The sequence below is a fragment of the Chlorocebus sabaeus genome, chromosome 10 (genome assembly GCF_047675955.1).
Source record: "Chlorocebus sabaeus isolate Y175 chromosome 10, mChlSab1.0.hap1, whole genome shotgun sequence".
Classification (NCBI taxonomy): domain Eukaryota; kingdom Metazoa; phylum Chordata; class Mammalia; order Primates; family Cercopithecidae; genus Chlorocebus; species Chlorocebus sabaeus.
The window spans coordinates 124582363-124606644 of record NC_132913.1 but is presented as its reverse complement, the minus strand read 5'-3'; the positions used below and the strand labels follow the sequence as shown (position 1 = coordinate 124606644).

Sequence of the window (24282 nt, the reverse complement as noted above, 5' to 3'; positions counted from 1 at the left end):
TTACTGAACTGTAGTTACTCTAGACCTTTTCATGTAGACAGGAGTAGGAAATATTTACTGTTTACAAAGAAAAAGCATATAATGAGGTTTTCATGTCAAATTTAAGATGACTGGGGTCTAAGGTTACATGATTACTAATCTATAATATACTTTTAATAATAATGATATCAAGATTTTGTGAAATTAATCATGAAAAACCACATTCATGAATCTAAGATTTTTTTGTCCTTAGTGTATATCCTACTATGTAAAATTGAAATACTGTGTTTGAATTATTTCAGATTATTTTTTCTCCGTGTAGTAGTTCACTGTCCTCTCCTTCCTCTCTAGGGAACTATTTTATTCATTTTGTATATATCCACCAATTGCTTAACTTTGAAATATAAGGAAATATGTACATATATATAATTGTAATCATTCTCCTTTTTTTACCCTCAAAATAACCAGATAAGCTACATGTGCTTTCTATGTTCTCTCTCTGAAGACCATTCCAGTTTAGTAGAGAGATCTTCACTCCTTTTACACTTGCGTAGTCTACACTGTTGTTTATTCAAACAATTCCCCATTAATGAACATTTGGATTGACTCTAATCTACTTTCAAAAAATAACCAGGGAGCGGGACGCGGTGGCTCACGCCTGTAATCCCAGCACTTTGGGAGGCCGAGACGGGCGGATCACGAGGTCAGGAGATAGAGACCATGCTGGCTAACACGGTGAAACCCCGTCTCTACTAAAAATACAAAAATTAGCCGGTCGCGGTGGCGGGCGCCTGTAGTCCCAGCTACACAGGAGGCTGAGGCAGGAGAATGGCTTGAACCCGGGAGGCAGAGCTTGCAGTGAGTGGAGATTGCGCCACTGCACTCCAGCCTGGGTGACAGAGCGAGACTCCGTCTCAAAAAAAAAAAAAAAAAAAAAAAACCAGGGATACGGTTTGTACTTAATACCTAGAAGTTAAAAAAACTGGCACTGTCATTCTCTTGACCACTCTACTGATCCTCTGACTTCTTAAATTTCCATTTCCTCAACTGTAAAACAAGGAATTATAATATGACTTACCTATCCGGGTTAAATAAAATTGCAATTCAAAAAGTATTCCCATATATGTTAAGAAAAACTGAAATAGCCACTAAAATGCATTTAAAATAAATAAATTATGTAATTATCACCACAGATTCACCATACAGCTCATTTCTATTTAAGAGATTCATATTGAGACAATGACAAAATAGACTGTGTCCACAGAAAGATTGAGAGAGTGAAATTTCCAGAAACTATCTTAGATGAAATAGTTGAAGAATTCAGTTAAATATTTATTGAACAAATGCAGAATAAATGAACTAAGGCCGTTATAACCTGAAGTTCCAACAAACAACTTCAAATATTCAGAGGGCTGTCACACATAGAATGAAAGACTTGCTCAGTATTTCTCTAAAGGGCAGAACTTGAGCCAAGAGATAAATATAAGCAACCAATGGGCTGCAGGATAGTTGTACAAAGTGTATCATGTATCTTCATAGCTTCTTTGCCCATATAATGCATTCCACACTTAAGTTTTCCCTTCTAAAAGGAGACAGCACAAGTTAATACGTCTCATGAATGTCTTAAATAAGTTGCATTTTCATGGCAAGCCCTCCACTGCCAGCAACAGATATACTCACACTATTGGAAAAAATCTAAAGTCAACAAACTGGTTTAGTATGGAAACGGTCTATTTGTTCCTCAGCTATGTTTCTGTATTTTACATTAGTGGCTCTTAGGAGGTGGGGGTGAAAAGAGAGCATATTCTCCAAAGAGCGTGAATCATAATCTCCAGGGATTCCGATACTGTGCCTGGGGACAGTCTTGCTTCAAGTCCAAATGAGTCATGACAATTATCAACCAATGGTACAGGTAAGAGTGTGGCATGTGCTGGGGCAGACAAAAGACAGTTGACAAACACTATTCTACATGAAACAGGAAATCTTATTTTATGAGTCACCAGAAAACTAACTGTAATACTGACGGGCTCCATCCAGATTATTAAGTATTACAAAATGAGAACTGTTTCAACAACTATTCAGCATAATGCTTAAGGACAAAATGTATATAGTATATTTTATATTCTATATGTATTTTATCACATACTCAGTAAGGAATGCTGAGGCGCTTAAGCTATCCAATAAACTGAAAATACAAACTTTACATTTCAATATTTGTCAGTATACAGGATTCTGAAGATGAATCTTGAACTCAGAGTGATAAATCAGTTTTCAAGGAAAGCCACATAATCCGTCAGTCTGGCTAACTGCTGTTCATTGGGTATTGGGGGAACTGGAGCAGGCTCTGTATGTTAAAGATATAAACACACTTCAAGTTAGATACCACTGTAACAAAGCTTTGGCCCCAACACCTATCTCCCCCAATGCCTTCAATTTCTAACAATAAGTTAACTTTCTTAGATTTGTCCTGGTTTTAGACAAAATCTTACATCATAGAGCCTTGGACATTTTTGAAAAGCAAGTCAAGAAGTCTCAACTTTTATGAGTATGGTTTTACCTAACTGGTAGTAAAGGCATGTCTGATGTTGTTGTTATTGAATTATTCTATGTAAAGGTTAAAGACACTTTTATCAAGCAACAGCTCGTTTAAAAGATCACAGCTCTTCTTGAAAACATCCCTACCCATGCAACATTAAATTCAAGAAATAATTAGCGTGCCTACCATGCCCCAGGCTTCATTGAAGAATATTAAATTATCAATGAACCAAAAAAAAAAAAAAAAAAAACACTCCACAAAGAACCTCAAGGAATTTACATTCCAACATTTAAGTTACTACATGTCAGCCTCAGGATGCCTTCTGAATAACAGTGCTGGTGAACAGCTCTGGCGGGCCTCCCCAGCATGAGAATAAGAAGGCTCTGCAGCTGGCCCAGAGGAGGCCACCACTTCAAGGCAAGCTCTGGGGGAGCCCAGTTTCACTCTTGTAACCAGATGTATTATTACACATTTATGAAATTTAACCTCTGTTTACAAGGTAAGAAATAGATACACACACTCACACACACACACACATATATATACTACAAAAAAGAAATTAGGAACAATGAGACATTTTAAAAATGTGCATATGAAAATACATACCTGATAAGGGAATAAACTTGTTAAAGGAAACATCCAGGGCCCCTGCAACTAAATATAAAAAAAAAAAACAAAAAACGTACAGCTCAATTTACAAAAGTCATTGTAAAGACCTTTCATAGAACATGCGATTTTCAGCACAACATGCATTTATGGCCATTTATTTCTGAAACAGGGATAATAACCGTCCTCTATTACAACTCTTCATTATATTACTCTTCCCCACTATCTCACTTGACTGGGATCGTGTCTTCCCACTCTTTGTAACTCAAAGGGCTGAGCACATTGAGAATCCTTTACTGTACATTCAACAATGTCTAAACGTAGGCATTCCGAGTAGCTAGAAGGAACTTTGGGTTGGCGTGGATGCAGGCGGGTTCATGGAAGTGGGCATTAAGCCTGGCTCTAAAGACCTGGCAGAAAAGGACACTCCTGGTCAGAAGGAAGAGAAACTATCAGGCAGGAACGAGTGTGGCTCACTTCCAACGGCAAGACTGAGGGGCTGGGAATTCAGATAATGACAACAAGGGCAGGTCACAGAAAAAAGGCCTTAAAAGGAGGGCTAGAGAAGTTAACTCTGTGAAAGTGGAAGCCACAGGAAAAGTGCCCGTATGACTTGAGAGCAAGCAGAAAAGGGGGGCAGTTGAATATTTAAGCTTTTTTTTAATCCAGACAACAGTTTGGATATGAAGGATAAACTCAGTTACAAATGGTTCCATAAAAGGATGGAGATTAATATTTAGTAAAAACTATGGTGTAAGAAGGACCATGAAACACCTATATAAAATCATTTATATACAGGAAAAACATTTTTAAGAGTTTAAACTAGCTGATCCTTTTTACTCTGCCTACTATGCTTTATTTAAAATGTGTTATTCCCATCATTAGAAATAACTGACGTTAGAAAATAAATCACGATCTTTAAAAGATTCTTTCTACCCTGTCGACGCTTTATTTAAAATGAGTTATTTCCATTATGTTAGTATAGCAGAATTTTATATCCAATTATCAAAAATCAAAGCCTGAAAACCTGAAGCAGTCTTAGAAGAGTTCAATGCTGCATAAATGGGTGAAAGCACCACCTACCTGGCTTTCTGGGCAGAACCATTCTTGTGGTGGAATCAGCTTGCCATCCTTGTTCTAATATACCTAAAAAAGTATATTATACATAAAGATGCAGAAAGAATAAAACACCCCACAAAATCCAAAACTTGTCCATGACATTAGTTGTACAGAAGACCTGATGTGTTTAGTATAACCCATCATATGCATTTTTACTAGAAAGGTGTATCACAAAAAGCATGGAAACTTATTATTGAAATATTTCTGAAACAGGTATCAAAGCCTCATTTTACTCTATTAGGCTGCTATAATCATTAAAAGATGGTTAGTTTTCTGTCAAGAAGACATTACAGTATTAACCTAATCAGTATTATTTGAAACAAACATAAGGAAAACTCATATAGTGCCTTTTGTGATCATCATATCAGTAATAACAAAAATGGCAATAAGAAAAACAGCTTCCATATACAGAAAGTTTACCTGTAGGTATCAGACTACGTGCTTTTATAGGGATCATTTTATGTAATCACCACAACTCTATGAAGTGGGATATAGGGCCATCATTTGACAGGTATGGAAAATGAAGTTGATGGAATTCAAGTGATTTGTCCTAAGTCACACAGGCACTAGCATCAGGGATGGGTGGTACCAGGATTCACATCCAGGTGGTCAGCTGAGAGTGTGAGCTCTGAAGTATGTTATATATAGAAAATAAATGATGGATCAATTTTAAGAGCCAAAAGAATAAATAGAAGTATTTAATAACTTAGTATAAGAACTTGCATTAACCTATCTTCATGTATCTAGAACTATGCTAGGCCCTGGAAATTTAGGATGTGGTGCTTGATGGAGCTTATATTGTAGCTGGAGAATCAAAAATGTCAATCATGGTAAAACAATGCAACAAGGTGTATACAATATTCTTGTTTTTTTTTTTTTTTTTAGACGGAGTCTCACTCTGTTGCCCAGGCTGGAGTGCAGTGGCACAGTCTTGGCTCACTGCAACCTCCGCCTCCCAGGTTCAAGTGATTCTCCTGCCTCAGCCTCCCAAGTAGCTGGGATTACAGGTGCCTGCCACCATGCCCAGCTAATTTTTTGTATTTTTAGTAGAGGTGGGTTTTCACCATGTTGGCCAGGCTGGTCTCGAACTCCTGACCTCATGATCCACCTGCCTTGGCCTCTCAAAGTGCTGGGACTACAGGTGTGAGCCACTGCACCCGGCCAGGTGTATACAATATTCTATAGCAACGAGCAAGAGGAAGGATTAGTCTGGGCATCAGCTGAGAAATGAAAATGCGAAGTTCCATTTGGAGAGACCGGCAGGTAGGTGTGAGTGGGGAGCAAGCAAGCGCCTAGGGTATGGCTCCGAAATGGCAGGGAAAATGGGCTGAAAAGGGATATGGGGATGATGCCACCTTTACCAAATAAGGGCGAAATAAGGATTTCCAGATATGAGTAAAGAGGCCAATTAAGACATATTTTTGTAACCACCTGTGTGGATATTCACGCATTTGCTTGCCACAGAACTATTAATATGCTTGACTGCAGGGTGCCTGCTGGGTGTTCCACAACACCTGTTTCATATCACCTCTCAAAAAACACTGCCTGGACTCCAAAAGCATATTCTGTTCCAAGCGTTTCAGAGGAGACTGTGAACCTACAATTCACACTTCTATTTTCCATTTTCCTTGTAAAGTAAAAAGTAAGCCAAAAATACCTTTCACAGCTTCTTCTACAGGAAGTCCAACAAAGGCTGCAAAATCATCAGCGATGATTGACGTATACGCTTGAGAGACCAGGGCGAAGGCGCGTCTCCTTGTTGCATCTATTGTGGGAGTGGAGGGTTGGCAAAGAGTGAACCAGGGGAGCAGGTGTTTTCAAAACACATCGCTAAATCACACCACTGTCCTTATCCAGTTTTCATAAGCAAGACCAGATGAACCCAAAGATTTCTGTGCTTATAGACACAAATATATATGTCCAGTATGTAAAGGGGGTTCAAATATTGCTGAATAAAAAAATACATTGCTTACACTTCCTCTCGGATGAAAAATCTCAGATAATGAAAATTACAAAGATGGAAAAGGGTTACTAAACACAAGGCTCTAACCTTAAGAAAATACAGTTCGTTTACACAATGGGGGTATAAATGTACTTATCTTATTTCATTCACAAATGCTGGAATCAAAGGAGCAGAAAAGCGATTTGTGTAATCAGCTGTCCTTTTCAAAAACGTCTCTAACACAGGACCACACCTGGGAGTCACAGGACAGATCCTGTAACTGGGGCACTCTTCAAGTCTGCATCAAACTCTTGGCTGAATTAAGGTTCAAACTCCTAAATTCCCACCCTGAAAGAATGAGTCTAAGAAGAGACTGCCAACCACCACCAGCAACAAAAACTTTCCTGAAAATGGCATTTAGGATTGTCCCCAGACTCACATACCCACATAAATCAATTCCGGAGTGATGCAGAGTTGAGCACTGTGGAACCAGCTGGCCTTTCTTCCTGTGCAGTGCTTTATGGTAACGCAAGAGCTCCTCCGCCTGGCTGTCCGGAAATATTCTGGATCTTACTTTCCATATTTTTAATAGGCCAGTGGACGTATGTAAAACAAACACCCTAACGTATTTAATATCTTCTCTCCATTCCTGGGACATTGTCAAACTACACCAATTCCCTCAGATGCCCTTTGTGCCAAACTAGTCCACTGGCTCTCAGACAAGTCTTACACCTTTTCCCACTGGGGTTTTTGGTTTACGCTGTTCTGTGGCCTGAAATGCCCTCCTGTCTGCTCTCTACCATTCCTAAGTCTGTTTATAATTCATTACGATCTCTGCCCTTCTCTAAACTCAGCAGTATCGTTTACACTTCTACTTTAACAAGCAACTTTCCACCTACGCGGCAGACACTGTTCCACCTACCCGCTTCTTTTCAGTTCTATTCCAAACTTCTCAACAGGAAGGGCTATTCTTATCTTTATAGTCCCCCAAACATCTAGCATCTCCAGTGAAATCTATGCCAAATACATGCTTGTTGATGGTATCACAAGGACCAAAATGGGGCACAACTCCAACACTCAGGCTTTGTTTTCTCAGATTCCTTAAAAACTGCTGACACTCCCGTGCCTTCCCTTCATACTGAGCCCGACATCCTCTCCAGCTTTCACTCAGCCACTGTCTGTCCGCTCTTCCTTCTGTGGCTTTACACTTCTTATTGTAGGTTCCTTCCTTTAACCAGCCTGTAACCTAACAGACTTTACAACACCAAGAAACATTTTCTATTAAGGCTGCAGACATTCAATGGAAAAGAACTGAGCCAACAATGGAAAAGAAATATTTGTTTTAGAGAAACAAAATATACACCATAAAACTATATTCATTTGGTAAGCCAACCATATTTCAAAAACATTTACTTTAGTTCAAATATTCTGGTCATATTTTCAGAGTGGGGAATAAAACAGGAATACAATAAGAATGAAGGAGATAAACAAAAGGGAGAGAAAAGTAAAAAGATATAACTGGAAAAGGAAAGAAAAACATGCAATGGGAGGCAGAAGTGAGTTGATGAAGCAAAAATAAAGGCAAAGTGTTCTTAGTCTCAGAAGCTGCAATATCCACTTGCCACGAATCACATCTACATTCCAACTAGTCACTCTGTGATCCTCAAGTTGTGAAATCTGTAACCTCAGGCCCCAGAATGACATGCTGGAAGGTGGAATAAATTGAGCCAGCACCTAGTATCTGTGGCAGAAATGCTAACAGGACGCAAATTCAGTTGTTTAACAAATACTCAAGTGCCGCTCATCCATCACTGCCTGTGCTGGAGACAGAAGGGAAGAGGAGCTAGTCACTCCCATCCTTTCGAATCTTCTTCTGTCTTTCCCAGCCATGCTGTAAGCCAGGGAGGTTGGCCACTAATGCCTGTGGCACCTGAGCTCTCCTGCTTTGGCAAATGGGGGTCTATCAGGTCACGGGCTGGGAAAGAAGGTCAGGGAATTTACTTCCTATGTCCCTTCCCTGCCTTGCTCCAGCTGACCTTCTGTATCCATCCTGTGGGGCTGCCCCAGAAACACTGGCCCCTCGCCTTGCCCTTTCAGGCCTCAGATGAGAATGGCTACTGTCTCCCTAGTTCCTGGGTACTTCCTCAGCCCTTGTTTCCTGCAAAAATACTTTTTGCTAGCTTCTCTTCAGTTAAGTCATTTTCAGTTTTCTAATAGGACTGTGCCTAATTTAGAATAGAATGGAAAGAGACCTTAGCTAGAAAATAAGTTTCTAATATGTTAAGAAACAAAATGTTAAATTCATCAGTAAGACCAATCTGTTAAGAGCCTATCCTGACCTGGCTGCATTTTACAAAGGAAACCACAGTACCATTCATGAATCTGGAGATTTGTAAAAGTCTCAGGATATGTTCAGGAATATTGTAGTACTTTAGAACAAGGTACATGATTATATATTAACTCATTTATAACCTGAAAAAATACTATTTCTAATCACATTTCACAAATGAGGAAAATGAGACACTGAGGAGTCACCCCAGTAAGTGAAAGAATCAGAATTTAAACTCCAGAAGCACGGATCCAGAGTTCAAACTCCCACATGGTATGCTGTATAGCCTTTCCTGGGTCTACTGAACTTCTTTCCAGGAATTCTCAATCTCATGGAATTCAGTGAGAGGAGGCTCTGGGAAGGAATAAAACTACAGACCCCACGGTGCACAACAGAATGCTTGCTGAATGAGTAAAGAGCCCCAAGCCCAGTCCTGCCAATGAACCCGCTGTGTAACACTGAGAAAAGGCACACGGCCTGTGACTGTACCACCACAATCACAAGGCTGAATCACAAGGATACTATGAAAGTCCACTGTAACACCAATTCCTCAGGCCTTATATGAAGAGGTTTCCGGTGCTACTTTCTGAAACTGCCCCTGCTATACCTGTGTAATCTTCTTCCACACTCCTCCCTTCCCATCTATCTGCCTGCCTTAGGATTCTGCTCATTTCATTCACATTTAAAGAAGCTGCCTCCTGTTTTGTCACTTACATTGTTCTGTTTTATGCTGCTAAGAATTTTACCATGCCAAGGGAATTATGTGCATCTCAGTAACAATCTTTGCTGTCTGCTGCCCTGTAAAGCTGATATCCCTTAGCAGAATGATGAACAGTTATTAAAAAATTCCTGCTCCCTGACTTCCTCCACAGCAGGAGGGCATACAGTGAAGGTGGATATTAACTATGGAAGTAAGGGTAACGGTAAGAAATAACAGTACACGACAACATAAAACAAGATTATACAATTTTATAAAGAGTGAACTAGGACAACTGGAGGCAAATGTTAAGGTTGGGAGAACGTAGAGAGGCAGGGAACGAGATTTTATTGTGGGATCAGTGCTCTGTCACACCAGGCTTGTAATCTTTCAAAGCAATTAAAAATGCATTTGACCATCTATGTATTAAACTGATTAGTTACAAAATCCAGAAGCTTAAGACAACACCTATCAAAGGCTGAGGCTGACAAAATTCCAAGAGCAGTCTCTATTTTCACATCTCTACAAACCCATACCTTAAACTTGTTAGAATATTACAAGATCTCATTTTAATAGCAAAAAAAAAAAAAAACAAAAAAAAAACAAAAAACTGACGAGCAATTTCTATCTAGAATTAAGAAACAACAAAGGCACAGGAGCCAATGTAATCTCAAGCAACAAAAAATGAAGAAGCATGATTAGGGCAAATCTAAAAAACTTTGAAAACTGCTCTTTTCACCTATCAAAAATATCTACTTAAACACACACCACTGATTTATTACTTCAACACTGCAGCACTTAGGGACCAAGTCTCATCTAATTTCATTTTTAATCACAAAGAAACACTACCTCTAAGTGCTTCCATAATTGGCTGGACCGTCTCAGACCACTGGTGAGCGTTGATGGTTGTATAGATCCCAGGGAAATCTCTCTGCCAGATTCTTTGTCCTACTGACCAAATTCCCCCAAGTTCAGAATTTGCCTGCAATAAATATTATTGCCTTAGAGGGTATTCACTCTGTAAATGTACCAATGATTGTATCTTAAAACAAAATACCAGAAATGATTAAAAAAACCTTGTTCGTTACATCATTAAAACCTAATTCAACATTTATTTTAAAAGATGCAATTACTTTTTCAGCCCAATCACTATCAAAAGGGTTTTTAAACACTATGAGCTTAAGGTAAAATTTATCTGTAGGCCTGATACACATTTGTAATTACAACAGCAAATTAAGGCATGAGAAAGTAGTCCAAAACCATTTCAGAATTAAGCCTGGGGACTAATTAGCTTAAGCATTGTTTTTAAAGATGCTGTCTTTGTATTTCATAGATATATTATGTATATATATTTAGGTCAAAAGTAACAGCAAAATGGTTAACAATAGAGACTGTCAATCTAAGATGTCATACATCGTAGCCTCTCTAAGGATAGACCTTCCCACTAATATCATTGAAACTTATGTGCATAATTTATAGTTGTTCTTTATTTAGCCAAAGAAGTTGAGGAATATTCCAATCTTACTTAACAGGATGTGTGAGGGAAAAAAAAAAAGTAAAAATACTAATCTGATCTCTTGATGAATATCGACAATGAACAAAAGTTGAGATGAATTCTTGGTAATATCCTGAGAATGTTAAAAATTTCACTTTACACTCATGTTAGACACATGGAATCATCTGACATTAAAATTTTACTTCATTCCACTTTGGAAGAACCTTTTCACAGGCTATTTCTTCTAATCTCCCATCCAAAATAAGAAATTTAAAATCCTAATTAGCAAAAATAATCTTACTGCTGTGAATCATTCTTCGAATATTCTTGTAAACAATGGCAGTTTCCAAATTAGTACCATTACAGGAAGCAAATAAACCGGTTGAAAATCACCTCGGCTGCTTCCGCCACCTCCAGGACCTTCCTTCATCTAAACTGGCTCAGCTGTTTAACTAGGGAAGCTGCACATAGAAGTGTCTCAAGAAATCTAATCAGTAGGAACTGGGCACAAATTCTACATCATCCCAGCAAAATTCAAATTTCTGACTAGAGGACTCTGAAGATTTATTTTGAATCCTTAATACTAGTTTGATGACTATTTCTAGGATGTCAGAGAGAAAACAGAAACTTATAAAAGGTTGCCATTTAAGGGAATGTCATTACATTAAAGCAGTAAGGCAGGTTTAAAGGATACTTACAGATTTTATAGCAGGTGGTATTCTTTTCCAAAGATATCTTGCATTATTCCTAATTTACGCCACCACAAAGAAGAATAATCAATTAAAAACATAATCATCTCCGTAAATGTTAAAAACTACCAGGTCCCAAGGCAAACATTCAGAAGTATACTTTACATAACACAAAGTAAAATTTAGTGTTATATGAATTTGTTTTGGGGAAACAACAGTAGTTTTCCAGATAAAAAGGACATGAAATATTTTTACCAAAGTAATATTCTGCCATTTCTAGTGAACTTTTTAAAAATAATAATCCATATCCTAAATTAAGGCAACAGCACACTAAAAATACGAGGACGTATAGAACGGCCCAAATGATTTATCTGGATATAAAAGTAAACAAATTTATGTACTACGAAGGCTCCAGCATTCCTGACAATAAGCACGGTACACAACACTTCTCTCCCTGTCACAGTCCCTCCTATCAGTGGGTACAAAGCTTCTGAGGCAGGAGTTTGTATGGGTTTGGAGGCTTGAACTATGACAAACATATAATGATAGTTTTACCAAAAAAAAACAAAACAAAAAACAAACAAAAAAAACTTACATGTGTAACAAAAATTTCAATTTAGTTTTTAAAAAGATATAAAAGAAAGGTTTTGGAACAATTTAAAATAAAATTTTATCAGGAATGATCAGTGAGTCTACAGGAGAACTACAGGAGATTTTTTTTTTTTGCACAGTTATGCTTTCTTTTTGAGACAGGGTCTCACTTTGGTTGCCCAGGCTGCAGTGTAGTGGCGCAATATCAGCTGACTGCAGCCTCGACTTTCTGGGCTCAGGTAATTCTCCCCACCTCAGCCTCCCGGGTAGCTGGGATTAGAGGCATGCGCAACCACATCCAGCTAATTTTTTGTATTTTTAGAACAGATAGGGTTTCACTATAATCCCCAGGCTGGTCTCAAACTCCTGGACTCAAGCTATCCACTTGCCTCGGCCTCCCAGAGTGCTGGGATTACAGGTGTGTGCCACCACGTCTGGCCTAGCATAGCTATGCTTTCTGACTTTTCCATGTGAACGTGAAATAGGAATAATTAAAAATTTAAAAAAACTTTCAAGAAATCTCATACATGTTTGTAATGAATCTCTTGGCTGCAATCTTCTCTTTCCACTTCTTTTGTTTTATTAATATGAAGTAAATAAAGATCATAAAAGTAATTTAAAAAGACAAAGATTAAATGAATTTACTGACATAGTTTCTCATAATAAATTGAAATGTTTTCTAGAAAGTATATATAAGACAATGACGACCTAATCATAATTCATTAAGCTATAATAGGAAATAGATGTAATAGTTATTATAATAAAAGAGGTAGCTCGTTGTGCCTATGTTTGGTGGTGCTACTTCAGGGCAGAAATATTTCCATATAACTTTTGAGAAACCTGCTGCTCTTGGCTTTAGGTTAAATGTACTTACATGTCATTATGGAGCAAATATAAAGCTAGAAGCTGACCATACACTGGGGGTGTAGCAATTCCTCCAGGGGCCTAGAAGGCCAATGAAAACAAAACAAAACAACACAAAATTTAAAAAACCTCATTTACCCTTTAACTTTCATTTTTGAAATAATATTTTATAAATACTAATTAAAAAGTAAGCCTTTTTAGTCTAACATTATAAATAATCTTATAGTCCTAGTATAGATTTAGAAACAGCTTAGAGAAGTATTAAACACGAAAATCCTAAGTATTAAGTTTATATTCGTCATCAGCTTTGATTTATCTCCCTTTGGGCCTCAGTTTCTCTATACATTCAAGAATATGTAAGAGGATCCCATTCCCCAGTTCTCAAATTCCCATTTAAATGATCTTACTAGTATAAGAAACAATTTCGACAGATTCCTGAAGCATTCTGATTCTGCCCATTACATCAAGCGTCCTGAATAAGAGACAGAAAATCACCACACCTGCGTTGCAAAGACAATTCTTTCAATTTTAACTCAATTGGGAAGTATCTATTGTCTATTAGTGAGCTGCTTCTTCTAGATGTTGTCTCCTTAATTGATTTTAAAACTAATGATATAAACGCTTTTTAAGTGTCTAAGAAAAACGTTAACTTTAACAGCTGCATAACTTTCATTTGTCTTACTAAAGACAAAATGGCAAGTTTACTTGACAACATTACGAGAAAGGCTCTGTGAGTTAAGAAAAGGTTACAATGGTCACTTCTTGGTGTGTGTGTGTGCTTTGGGGTGTGTGTGTTGGTGTGTGTGTATACCAAGATCTTTAATAAAATCCACATTACTACTCTTTCCCAACCCGAGACTAGGAATGAAAGATGTCTAATTAATATGAGCTTATCGGTAGGTGCTGGAGCAAAGATGCACAGGGTTTTCGGGATCACAAGCTGAAGACATATAACAAAAAGGTCCCGGTGACTTAGGGGAGACCGGGCCCGGTGGCAGCAGGCCGCGACGGTCAGGGCTCCACACGTCCACCTCCCGCGCCCGCCCCGCGAGCTCCCAAAGCCCGCGAGCCTCAGACCCCGTTACCCTGGAAACTAGTGCCGCCCCGGGGCCTAAGACTACTCCGCAGTTTCTCCCAGGGAACGCAAAGGGCTACCTCGAGCTCCTGGTTTTCGCACTGATCCAGCAACTTTTTGAAACTGAAGGCACTTTCCGCCATCACCGCCACTGGCATCTTCCCAGCCGGTCTCGCCGCCGCACCTTCCGGACAGCCAAACCCCAGACCGTCCCTCGGGCGTCGCGCCCGCGATGACGTTTAAAGCCGCTGTTGCCGCCGAGCGCCCCTGCGTACCAGATCGTCAGTTCCGGGGCGCCGTCAGACATTGCCGCGGCCGGGATAGGGCGCCGCCGTTCTGGCCGGCTCTCTCGGTGCCCTGGAGGACCTGGCCGGCTTGGCTGGAAGCTGTGCTCAGAGCGCACGGCCGCCCCCTGGCAGGGAGGAGTTCGTTGCACTTTTGAGGGTTCTTCACGAAGACATCCAATATATAGAAAACAACAGCAACAGTAGCGCATTTTTAAATATTAAAATTGCTGGGGAACACGACGGATCCTGCAGCTGCTCGGCTGTCCTGGTCAAGTCGGTGACCCTAGGGCTCCGCTCCGTGCCCTGCATACCGTAGGCGCTCACGAAACGTTCGTGAGTTCCCCGCTTTGAGGAGACAAGCTTAAAAACTCGGAATGTAAGGTTCGAGTCTCCCCAAACCTGCTTGTTGGGTAGCGTCCCCCGCCCGGGCTCGCCCCGCACACCCCCCAACTCCGGAGCCACGCTTCTCCAGCCGGGACCCCTGCCTCTTTCCGGGCTATTCTCGGAACCGCAGCCAGAGGGAATTTTTTTTTCTTTCCTGAAACGTAGAGCAGATCTGGTTACTATTATGCACAACGCCCTAAAATCCAGGGCCCTTCCCATCGCTCAGAATTTACATCTAATTCTCAGCTCTCCCTCGGCTTGCTGTAGCCATCCTGGCCTCTTCAGTTTTAGTGTCTCACAGCACTGATTGTTAGCGAACGTTATATATTGCGTATTATTTATTAACATATTTGTTTTTTACATCCCTCACTAGACCCCCAGGAAAGAGGCTTTGATTGTTCCCTGCTGCAAGGCTGGCTGCATAATTTGTGGGGCTCAGAGAAAAGTGCAGAGTTTCCTTGTTCAAAAAACAGAAGGAAAGTGACTTTAAGGTCATAAAATATAAAACTTTCTCTTTCCTCTCAGTTTCTCTCTTTTCATAGTGTTTTTATGGGTTATTTAATATCATTCCAAGAAAAATTTCGATTTAAATTGTTAGCATGAAGTTTACCATTCATCTTTACGTTGTGCAATGCCAGTTTTAAATACTAATATAAGTGCACTGAACTCATATGTGGAATCACAGAAATGATACAATTTGTACTTCATAGCTTATACATGCGTATGTGTTTTGTTTTTACCAGAACCACGCCGCACAAAGTGAACTTACCTGTTTTCATCGCACTTTATATGCACGAATTCTACCTCCACTCTCGACCTGGGACTCACTCATGAGTAAGGAAGGACTGAAAGGCAAAAGGACTATGGACTGGCCTTTTGGCATAATCAGGTGTTTAATATAAAGAAGTGCACGGATAAGAAAAGATATGACATGTGTGATGGTTAATACTGAGCGTCAACTTGATTGGATTGTAGGATGCAAAGTATTGATCCTGGGTGTGTCCGTGAGGGTGTTGCCAAAGGAGATCGACATTTGAGTCAGTGGGCTGGGAAAGGCAGATCCACTGTTAATCTAGATGGTCACCATCTAATCAGATACCAGCGCAGCTAGAAATATAAAGCAGACAGAAAAATGCGAAAAGAGTGACTGGCCTACCCTCCCAACCTCCCAGCCTACATTTTCTTCCGTGCTGGATGCTTCCTGCCCTGGAACACTGGACTCCTAGTTCTTCAGTTTGGGACTCGGACTGGCTCTCCTTGCTCCTCAGCTTGAAGACAGACTATTGTGGGACCTTGTGATCATGTGAGTTAATACTTAATATACTCCTCTCTTTCTCTTGATAGATAGATAGATATAGATATATATCCTATTAGTTCTGTCCCTCTAGAGAACCCTGACTAACACAATATGGTTCCTTCATGTTTCTTAAGGCATCATTGCCTTCTTTCTGCCTTCGAAACAAGTTTAGGCTCTAAGGGGAAAAGTGTGGCCTTTCAGGGCTCAGCACCCAGCTCACTCAGTTGTAGATACAGCACGAGTACCTTGTGCTCACTTTGAGTCTTGCTGGCCTTGCAACATCAGGGGTCCACAGGGAATTCAGTGTGCATGGTGCATTGTGAATGCTGTGTGGAACATCAGTGGCCACATGTAGAGGCCTGTTTCCCTGGCTCCTGCTTCATTGTCTTAATGGACCTCACTTACAAACCACAAGTTTACAGATAAAATTATTAAGCATTTCAAGACAGAAACAGCCATCTTTGATTATTTTTGTGTAATCCATAACATCTCTGTGTGGAAATGATTGTTTAGTAATTCTCTGAATGGAATGTAAAGAAAAAAAGAAACACTACAGTGTTCCTCATGGAACTGCCAACATTAAATAGAAGGGCACATAAGCAGTTAGCAGAACTAGAGAGATCTTGGAGGCATAAAGCAACAGAGTTTCATCCATGGCTGCAAGGAAGGAAGGACTGAGGGTAGTATGATTGTCAGATCATTTGACAGAGCTATGAAAAGCAGAATTTTGAAGCTTGTAATACTGGTCTCTAACCCTTTTGGGGCAAAGAAATATGCAATAGAAACCCTGCTTGGCAATTTGATCGTTTAAAGGGAAAACTATAATGTGAAAGCTTTGGCAAGTGCTTTGGGCCTGTAAGAGGTGGAAACCTACAAAGGTGGCTCTTCGCTGAATAGAAAATACTGGTGAGGCTTTTGATACATATCACAGGTTAGAGGTGGAGATGGGGTGTCACTTAAAGGACCAAGCTGTTCTTTAGAAGACCAGTATGGGAATTTGGGAGTTGGAGCCTGGGTGCCAGAAAGGGTAGGAAGAGAGTCCTTGCGGGGCAGAGAGGAGCCTCTGGGAGCAGTTGGGGTCTAAGGTGAGACCCTGGTCTGGACACCGGGAACTCCAAGTGGCAGTGAAGCACTGAAGCGTCTTCAGGGCTGTGATGGTTGACATTCAGTTTTAAGTTGTCACTGTACTGTGCTGGCGCCACCTTTCCCCCCAGACTTTTGATAGTAAATGGGAGAAGTGAAAGGGTACAGGAAAGGGCAATGTGGCGTAAAAGGCTGTCATCTCCGGAGGTGTGACTCAGAAGAGGGGTCGAGACTCGGAAGAAACAAGAAAGTCAATGAGAGGCACCTACAGGGACCCTCTGTTCCTGGAGATGCTGGCGCTGTAGTGGCAAGGACTGCGTTTCTCTCTGCTCTTGCAATGAGGGATGGGGTCAGCATGCTGAAGGGAAGCATGCACTCCGAAAGCTGGAGGATGGGGGTCTCAGACCCGTTACTGCCCCTGGTCTTCCCCTTGTGCAGGTGGACCCTTTTTCCATAACTCTTCTCTGGGAGAAGCACAGTGATGGAGGAGGTTGAAAATTGTGCCAGGATGGCTGATACAGTTGGGATGTTTGTCCCCTCCAAGTCTCGTGTTGAAATGTGATCCCCAGTGTTGGAGGGGGGCCTCGTGGGAGGTGATTGGATCATGGGGATGGATCTCTCACGAATGGCTTAGTGCCATCCACTTGGTGATGAGTGAGTTTTCACTCTGGCAGTTCACATGACATCTGGTTGTTTAAAAGAACACGAAATCTCCTTCCTCTGTCTTGTTCCCTGTCTTGCCATGTGACATGTCTGCTCCCCCTTCACCTTCCACCATAATTGGAAATTTACTGAAGCTTCACCAGAAGCAAAAGCTAGCACTATGCCTCCTGTACAGCCAACAGAGTCATGAGCCAAAGTAGACCTGTTTTCTCCATAAATTACCCAGTCTCAGGTATTTCTTTATAGTCACGCAAAAATGGACTAGCACAATGGTTAACTCAAAACTCTGAAATTTGATGTTTTTTTGGTCCTATTTTCTACCCTTTCAAAGCTTTCTGCTGCATTTGCTCCTGGGAACTATAGAGTCATTTATCTGAAGAAGTGATGTCACAGGGCCTCAGGTGTGCTCCCACGAGTTTCACACTGGTTGCCCATTTGCTTCGGGATCACAGTTTTCATAGCTGGGTCTACGGCTACATGATCTGTCTGATTCATGTCATGAAGAAACCACAGCAAGCGTTTATCAAGTGACCCATCTCCCCTCCGGGGGCTCTTGGGCCCATGCACCTGCTCTTGAAACTCTAGGGTGTGGATAAGTCAGCCAGTGTGGGACAAAGCATAGGAGAGGAGAATGGAGGATGAGCCCTGGTGACCTCTGTGCTCAGAACACTCCCATTGTGTCAGTCAGGATTGCAGCAAGAAACATGGAATGCTCAGTGTATTCATCTGTTTTCATACTGTTATAAAGAAATACCCAAGAGTGGATCATTTATACAGGAAAGATGTTTGATTGACTCACAGTTCTGCATGGCTGAGGAGGCCTCAGGAAACTTACAATCATGGCAGAAGGGGAATCAGGTACATCTTACATGGAGGCAGGTGAGAGAAGAGCAAAGGAGGAATTCTCAAACACTTATAAAACTGTCAGATCTTGGCCAGGTGCGGTGGCTCACGCCTGTAATCCCAGCACTTTGGGAGGCTGAGATGGGCGGATCATGAGGTCAGGAGATTGAGACCATCCTGGCTAACACGATGAAACCCCATCTCTACTAAAAATACGAAAAATTAGCTGGGCATGGTGGCAGGCACCTGTAGTCCCAGCTACTTGGGAGGCTGAGGCAGGAGAATAACTTGAACCTGGGAGGTGGAGGTTGCAGTGAGCCGAGATTGCGCCACTGCACTCCAGCCTGGGCGACAGAGTGAGACTCCGTCAAAAAAAAACACAAAAAAACAAAAAACTGTCAGATCTCATAAGAACTCACTATCACGAGAATAGGAGAATAGCAGGGGGCAACCGCCCTCATGATCCAGTCACCTCTCTCCCTTGATACATGGGGATTACAATTCAAGATGAGATTTGGGTAGGGACACAGAGCCAAACCATATCTCAGATTGGGCAATTTGAGGAAAATTTAATAAAATGGCTATTTACAAAGATATTGGAAAACTACGAAGGATAGCACCCCAGGGCTCACAATAGTGTAACATCATTACCACCCCTAGAGTTTAAAAAGTGCATGAAGGGGAGTTCTACTTCTGCAGACACACTCCCCACCAAAACAGCCATCATTGGAGAAAATGGTTTCTAAGAAAACTTAAAAGTTTCTGGAAATTATCTTAAAGGTATATAAAAAATGAAAAAACAATTCAATAAAATATATCACAACTTGGTAAGAACAGAGAGAGTGTGTGGCATTTGAGCTGCAACCTGCTCCTTCCCAACCCATACCTAGCTCAGCTTGATAGAAGCTCCACTGTGGGTGGATGTGGTCAAGAAGATGGGGCTCACTCTCCCTTCTTCTCTCAAACAAGGGATAAGGTGTCTCACAAGAAGGCAAAGGATGCAAGCATTTCTCATCCACTCCAACTCCAAGTTTAAGGCCAAATTCCAGATAAGTGTGGCCAAGAGGCAGGAGGCTCCCTTCCTCCACCAAGCTCCCACTCATGGATGGAGACTATACACTAGGTATAACAGGCCCAGAAGCAGGGGTCCTAATTGCCTTCACTCCAGCTTGCTTTCTAGGGTAAACATATATTCTGTGTACAGTAGAAAAGCTGAGAAGACCAGAGGCTACCACTCCTGCCACGTGCCAGAGTAATGACCATGGCATCCAAAAATCAAGCAGTGTAATGAGCCGTATCAACAGAATATAATGGATCAAAACACACGTTCATCTCAGTAGATGCAGAATACATTTATAAAACAAAATCCAACTTTTTTTTTAGTAATAAAAACGCTTAACGAACTAGGAAGAAAAGGGAATGTCTTCAAACGGATAAAAGGCACTTATGTAAAAACTGCAGTTAACATTACATTTAATGGTCAAAGACTGATGGCTTTTCTCTATGATCAGGAAGAAGACAAGAAAGTCTGCTTTTGCCATTTTTATTCAACAACGTACTACAGGTTCTACAATCTACAGTTCAACAGTGTACTACAGGTTCTACAATCTACAGTTCAACAACGTACTACAGGTTCTACAATCTACAGTTCAACAACGTACTACAGGTTCTACAATCTACAGTTCAACAATGTACTACAGGTTCTACAATCTACAGTTCAACAATGTACTACAGGTTCTACAATCTACAGTTCAACAGTGTACTACAGGTTCTACAATCTACAGTTCAACAACGTACTACAGATTCTACAATCTACAGTTCAACAATGTACTACAGGTTCTAGCCAGGGAGATTAGAGAAGAAAAATCAATGAAAAGCGTCCAGATTGGAAAGGAAGTAGTAAAGCTCTATCTATTAAAGATGACATGATCTTGTATATAAGAAATCCACCAAAAAACAAAAACAAACCAAAAAACAGGTAGAGCTAATTGTGAAAGGAAAATAAATCTTTGGATCCCAAACTTACTAAGCCAAAGGGAAAAGTCAAGCCGGAAAGTGGGTCATGCAAGCCTGCCTCCCATTTTATTTCCTAAATAAGATGGCTACACACATGAAAAGCTACACACCTCCTCTGTGGGTGCAAGATCTTTACCCTAAAGCGTTTCTGTTAAAGTTCACCATGGCAATGTAAATTAATAGCTTATCTTCACAGGTGCGAGGACATAGGACAGAACTCAAAGCTATCCCTCTGCCCACCTGAGACAAATTCATATCTAATTTTTTCCTCTGCCCTACCATCTACGTTATCTTAAGTAAAAACGTATATTCACAGAGCCAAAGACATGAATGACTCTTTTCCTCTAACCCTCTTTTACATGAAAATTGTGCATTTCTCAATATCCCACCGTTTCCCCCTTAAACATTGAAGCTCTCAAAGATCATCTCTCGAGAAAGGCATAGACCTGTCTCTCAGGCACATCCTTAACTTTGGCAAATAAACCTCCTTAAAATGATTGAGACTTGTCTTGGTCATTTACCTTGATTGACATAGTATTGGGTCCAGCGAGGTTGCAGGATACAAAATCAACATGCAAATATCAATTTTATTTCTGTACATTAGCAATGAATAAACTAAATGTGAAATTAAGAAAACAGTTTCACCTGTTGTATTAGTCCATTCTCATGCTACTATTAATATAAAGAACTGCCCAAGACTGGGTAATTTGTGAAGGAAAGAGATTTAATTGACTCAGTTCCGCATATCTGGGGAGGCCTCGGGAAACTTACAATCATGGCAGAAGGTGAAAGGAAGCACAGACCTTCACACGGCAGCAGGAAAGAGAGAGCTAGCAAGAGCAGGGAAAACTGCCTTATAAAACCCATCAGATGGCTGGGCATGGTGGCTCACGCCTGTAATCCCAGCACTTTGAGAGGCCGAGGCAGGTGGATCACCTGAGGTCAGGAGTTCGAGAACAGCCTGACCAACATGGCGAAACACCTGTCTCTACTAAAAATACAAAAAAATTAGCTGGGCGTGGTGGCACGTACCTGTAGTCCCAGCTACTTGGGAGGCTGAGGCACCAGAATCGCTTGAACCTGGGAGACGGAGGTTGCACTGAACTGAGGTCATGCCACTGCCCTCCAGCCTGGGTGACAGAGTGAGACTCTGTCTCAACAAACAAACAAACAAAACAACAACAGCAAAATAAAAACCATCAGATACCTTGAGAACTCACTCACCATCACAAGAACAGCATGGAGGTAACCGCCCCCATGATTCAGTCAGCTCCCACCAAGTCCCTCCCATGACACATGGGGATTATGGGAACTACAAATCAAGATGAGATTTGGGTGGGGACACAGCCAAACCATATCACCTGTAATAGTATGAAAAAGAATAAAATAGTTAGAAATAAATATGAAGAAGTGTAAAACTTAAACTCTGAAAACTGCTCAACATTGTTGAAGGAAATTAAAGACCTAGGTAAATGGAAGACATCCCTTGTTCATGGAGTGGAAGACTTTATATATATATATATATATATATATGATTGCAATGCTAAAATTGACGAGCTCATCCTAAAATTCATATAAAAACTTAAGGAACACAGAATACCCCCAAACAATCTTGAAAACAAAGAACTATGAGGACTCATACTTTCTGATATGAAAACCCACTGTTAAGCTACAATAATAAACATTGGATAGACATTTCAGTAAATGGATAATAAGAATCGACATAAAGATCAATGGAATAGAATTGAGGATCCAGAAATAAGCCCTTGCATTGATAATTGATTTTCAACCAGGGTATCAAGACCATTCAGTGGGGGAAAGAACAGTCTTCTCAACAAATGGTGGTTGAATGACTGTATATCCACATGCAAAAAAATGAAGTTGGACCTCTATCTCACACTACCTACAAAAATTAACTCAAAATAGATCTAAGACCTAACTGTAAGAGTTAAGACTATAATAGTCTTAGAAAAAAATAGGATAAATCTTTATGTCTAGGCATTAAGCACTGATTTCTTAGATATGACACTGAAAGCACAAGGAACAAAAGAAAAAAATCGATGAATTGGACATTATCAAACTTAAAAACTTTTGTTCTTCAAAAGACACCATCAAAAAGTGGAAAGAACCAAGAATGGAAGAATATTTTTACAAGTCACATGCCAGATAAAAGACCTGAATTTAAAAATTAAAATATATTGATAACTCTTGAAACTCAAAAATAAAAAGGCAAATAACCTGATGTTAAGATGGAGTAAGGATTTGCTCAGACGTCTCTCCAAAGAAGACAGATGTCCAAACACACATGAAAAGATGGTTTACGTCATTAGTCATCAGGCAAATGCAAATCAAAACCACAGTGTGATAGCACTTCATACCTACTTGGGTGGTTATAATAAAAAGACAGCAGCAAGTGTTGGTGAGGATTTGGAGAAACGAGAGCCCTTATGTCCTGCTGAAGGACTATACCATGGTGCTGCTTTGGAAAATCGTCTGGTAACTCCTCAAAAGTTTTCAGAGTTGCCATATGATGTAGCAGTCCACTCGTAGGTATATTATATAGGTATGTTCCACTTTCATTCCAAGAGAAAGGAAAACGTATATCCCCACAAATACTTGTAAGTGAATGTTCATAGCAAGCTTAATTCGTAATAGCCAAAAAGAAGAAAAACCCAAATGTTCATCAACTGGCGAATGACTAAGTAAAATGTGGTATATCCATACAACAAAATATTATTCACCCATAATGAGGAATGCAGTGCTGATACATGCTGCAATATGGTTAAATCTTGAAAACATATATTAAGTGAAAGAAGACAGATGCACAAAGCCCATATTGTATTATTTTATTTACATGAAGTGTCCAGAGTAGCAAGTCCATAGAGAGAAGCAGATTGGTGGTTGCCATGGACTGGGATGTTCGGGGGAAATAGGAAATTACTGCTAATGTATCTGGCGTTTCTTTTTGGCGTAGTGAAAATATTATTATTATTTTACAGTCTCACTCTGTTGCCCAGGCTGGAGTGCAGTGGCACGATCTCAGCTCACTGCACCCTCCACCTCTCAGGTTCAAGTGATTCTCGTGGCTCAGCCTCCCAAGTAGCTGGGATTACAGGCATGCACCACCACGCCTGGCTAATTTTTTGTATTTTTAGTAGAGACAGGGCTTCGCCGTGTTGCCCAGGCTCGTCTGTAACTCCTGAGCTCAGGCAGTTTGCCCACCTCAGCCTCCCAAAGTGATGAAAATATTTTAAACTTCTATTGTGGTGATGTTTGTATAATAGTAAACTTTCAGTGGGTGAATTCTTGTAAGAGAAATGGAGGGAGTATTTAGTAGAGCCCAGCAAAGACTGTTTGCCTGGGACTCTGATCTTTCATTGAAGGGCCAGCCAGGCAGTGAGGGAGTGAGGAGTCAATACTCAGAGGACCTTCCTCCCCTCTCACCCTCTGATCTCCTGCTGGGGCTCCCCATTGGCTGAGCGCAGCCGGAAGCCGAGGGCAGGAAGTCTGCAGCAGTTGCTTATACAGCTGGCCTTCTGAGGCACAATGGGGAGGAGAGCATGGAGAGTGGATGGGTGGGACAAATGGAAGACACTCAGTGCACCTAGTGTGGTGACAGTGTGGTTGGGGCCCCAGTGATGGTAAAGTGGCCTCTGTGCTGCAGGGCATGGGTCACCAACCCCCGGAAGCCCCATGCAGGAAGGTCACCTACAGAAGAGAGGAATGTGACATTAGCCCCTGCCAAACCCTCAAGAAGAAAAGTCAACATAGATCATTTGCAGCCATG

At 40.8% G+C, this 24282-nt stretch overlaps 1 protein-coding gene and 1 long non-coding RNA gene across 9 annotated transcripts in view; one reads left to right on the top strand and one right to left on the bottom strand.

The window, feature by feature from the left end:
• Window positions 1–1290: 1290 nt before the first annotated feature.
• On the bottom strand, window positions 1291–14168 carry COPS8 (COP9 signalosome subunit 8). Of its 4 annotated transcripts, XM_007966762.3 has the most exons (10): window positions 14003–14112; window positions 13255–13319; window positions 12858–12928; window positions 11402–11450; window positions 10058–10190; window positions 6626–6730; window positions 5898–6005; window positions 4205–4267; window positions 3122–3169; window positions 1291–2323 (listed from the first exon to the last, which is right to left on the bottom strand). In XM_007966762.3, coding segments are annotated over exons 3-10 (588 nt in total). In that variant the 5' UTR covers window positions 12860–12928; window positions 13255–13319; window positions 14003–14112; the 3' UTR covers window positions 1291–2243. The 4 variants fall into 4 exon arrangements, with proteins under 4 accessions (XP_007964953.1, XP_007964951.1, XP_007964954.1 ...); XM_007966760.3 differs by lacking the exon at window positions 13255–13319 and having other exon boundaries at window positions 14003–14168; XM_007966763.3 differs by lacking the exon at window positions 6626–6730 and having other exon boundaries at window positions 14003–14134.
• Window positions 14169–14218: 50 nt separating this feature from the next.
• LOC119625268 (uncharacterized) overlaps window positions 14219–24282 on the top strand; it is a 174031-nt gene continuing 163967 nt past the window's right edge. For 2 of the 5 annotated variants that reach the window (XR_012094340.1, XR_012094341.1), the window contains exons 1-2: window positions 14221–14585; window positions 15337–15896. This is a non-coding gene — a long non-coding RNA (uncharacterized lncRNA). Of the gene's footprint in view, window positions 14586–15336; window positions 15897–24282 lie in introns of all 5 variants that reach the window. The other 3 variants (XR_012094338.1, XR_012094337.1, XR_012094339.1) reach the window with 3 other exon arrangements.

Excerpts from the sequence above, each read along its gene's own strand:
- COPS8 (XM_007966760.3), bottom strand. The coding sequence starts at position 14,080 with ATGCCAGTGGCGGTGATGGCGGAAAGTGCCTTCAGTTTCAAAAAGTTG. Across the intron at positions 10,191-11,401 it reads TACCACCTGCTATAAAATCT|GCAAATTCTGAACTTGGGGG; the intron begins GTAAGTATCCTT and ends TATTTATTGCAG. Across the intron at positions 4,268-5,897 it reads TGTAGAAGAAGCTGTGAAAG|GTATATTAGAACAAGGATGG; the intron begins GTATTTTTGGCT and ends ATACTTTTTTAG.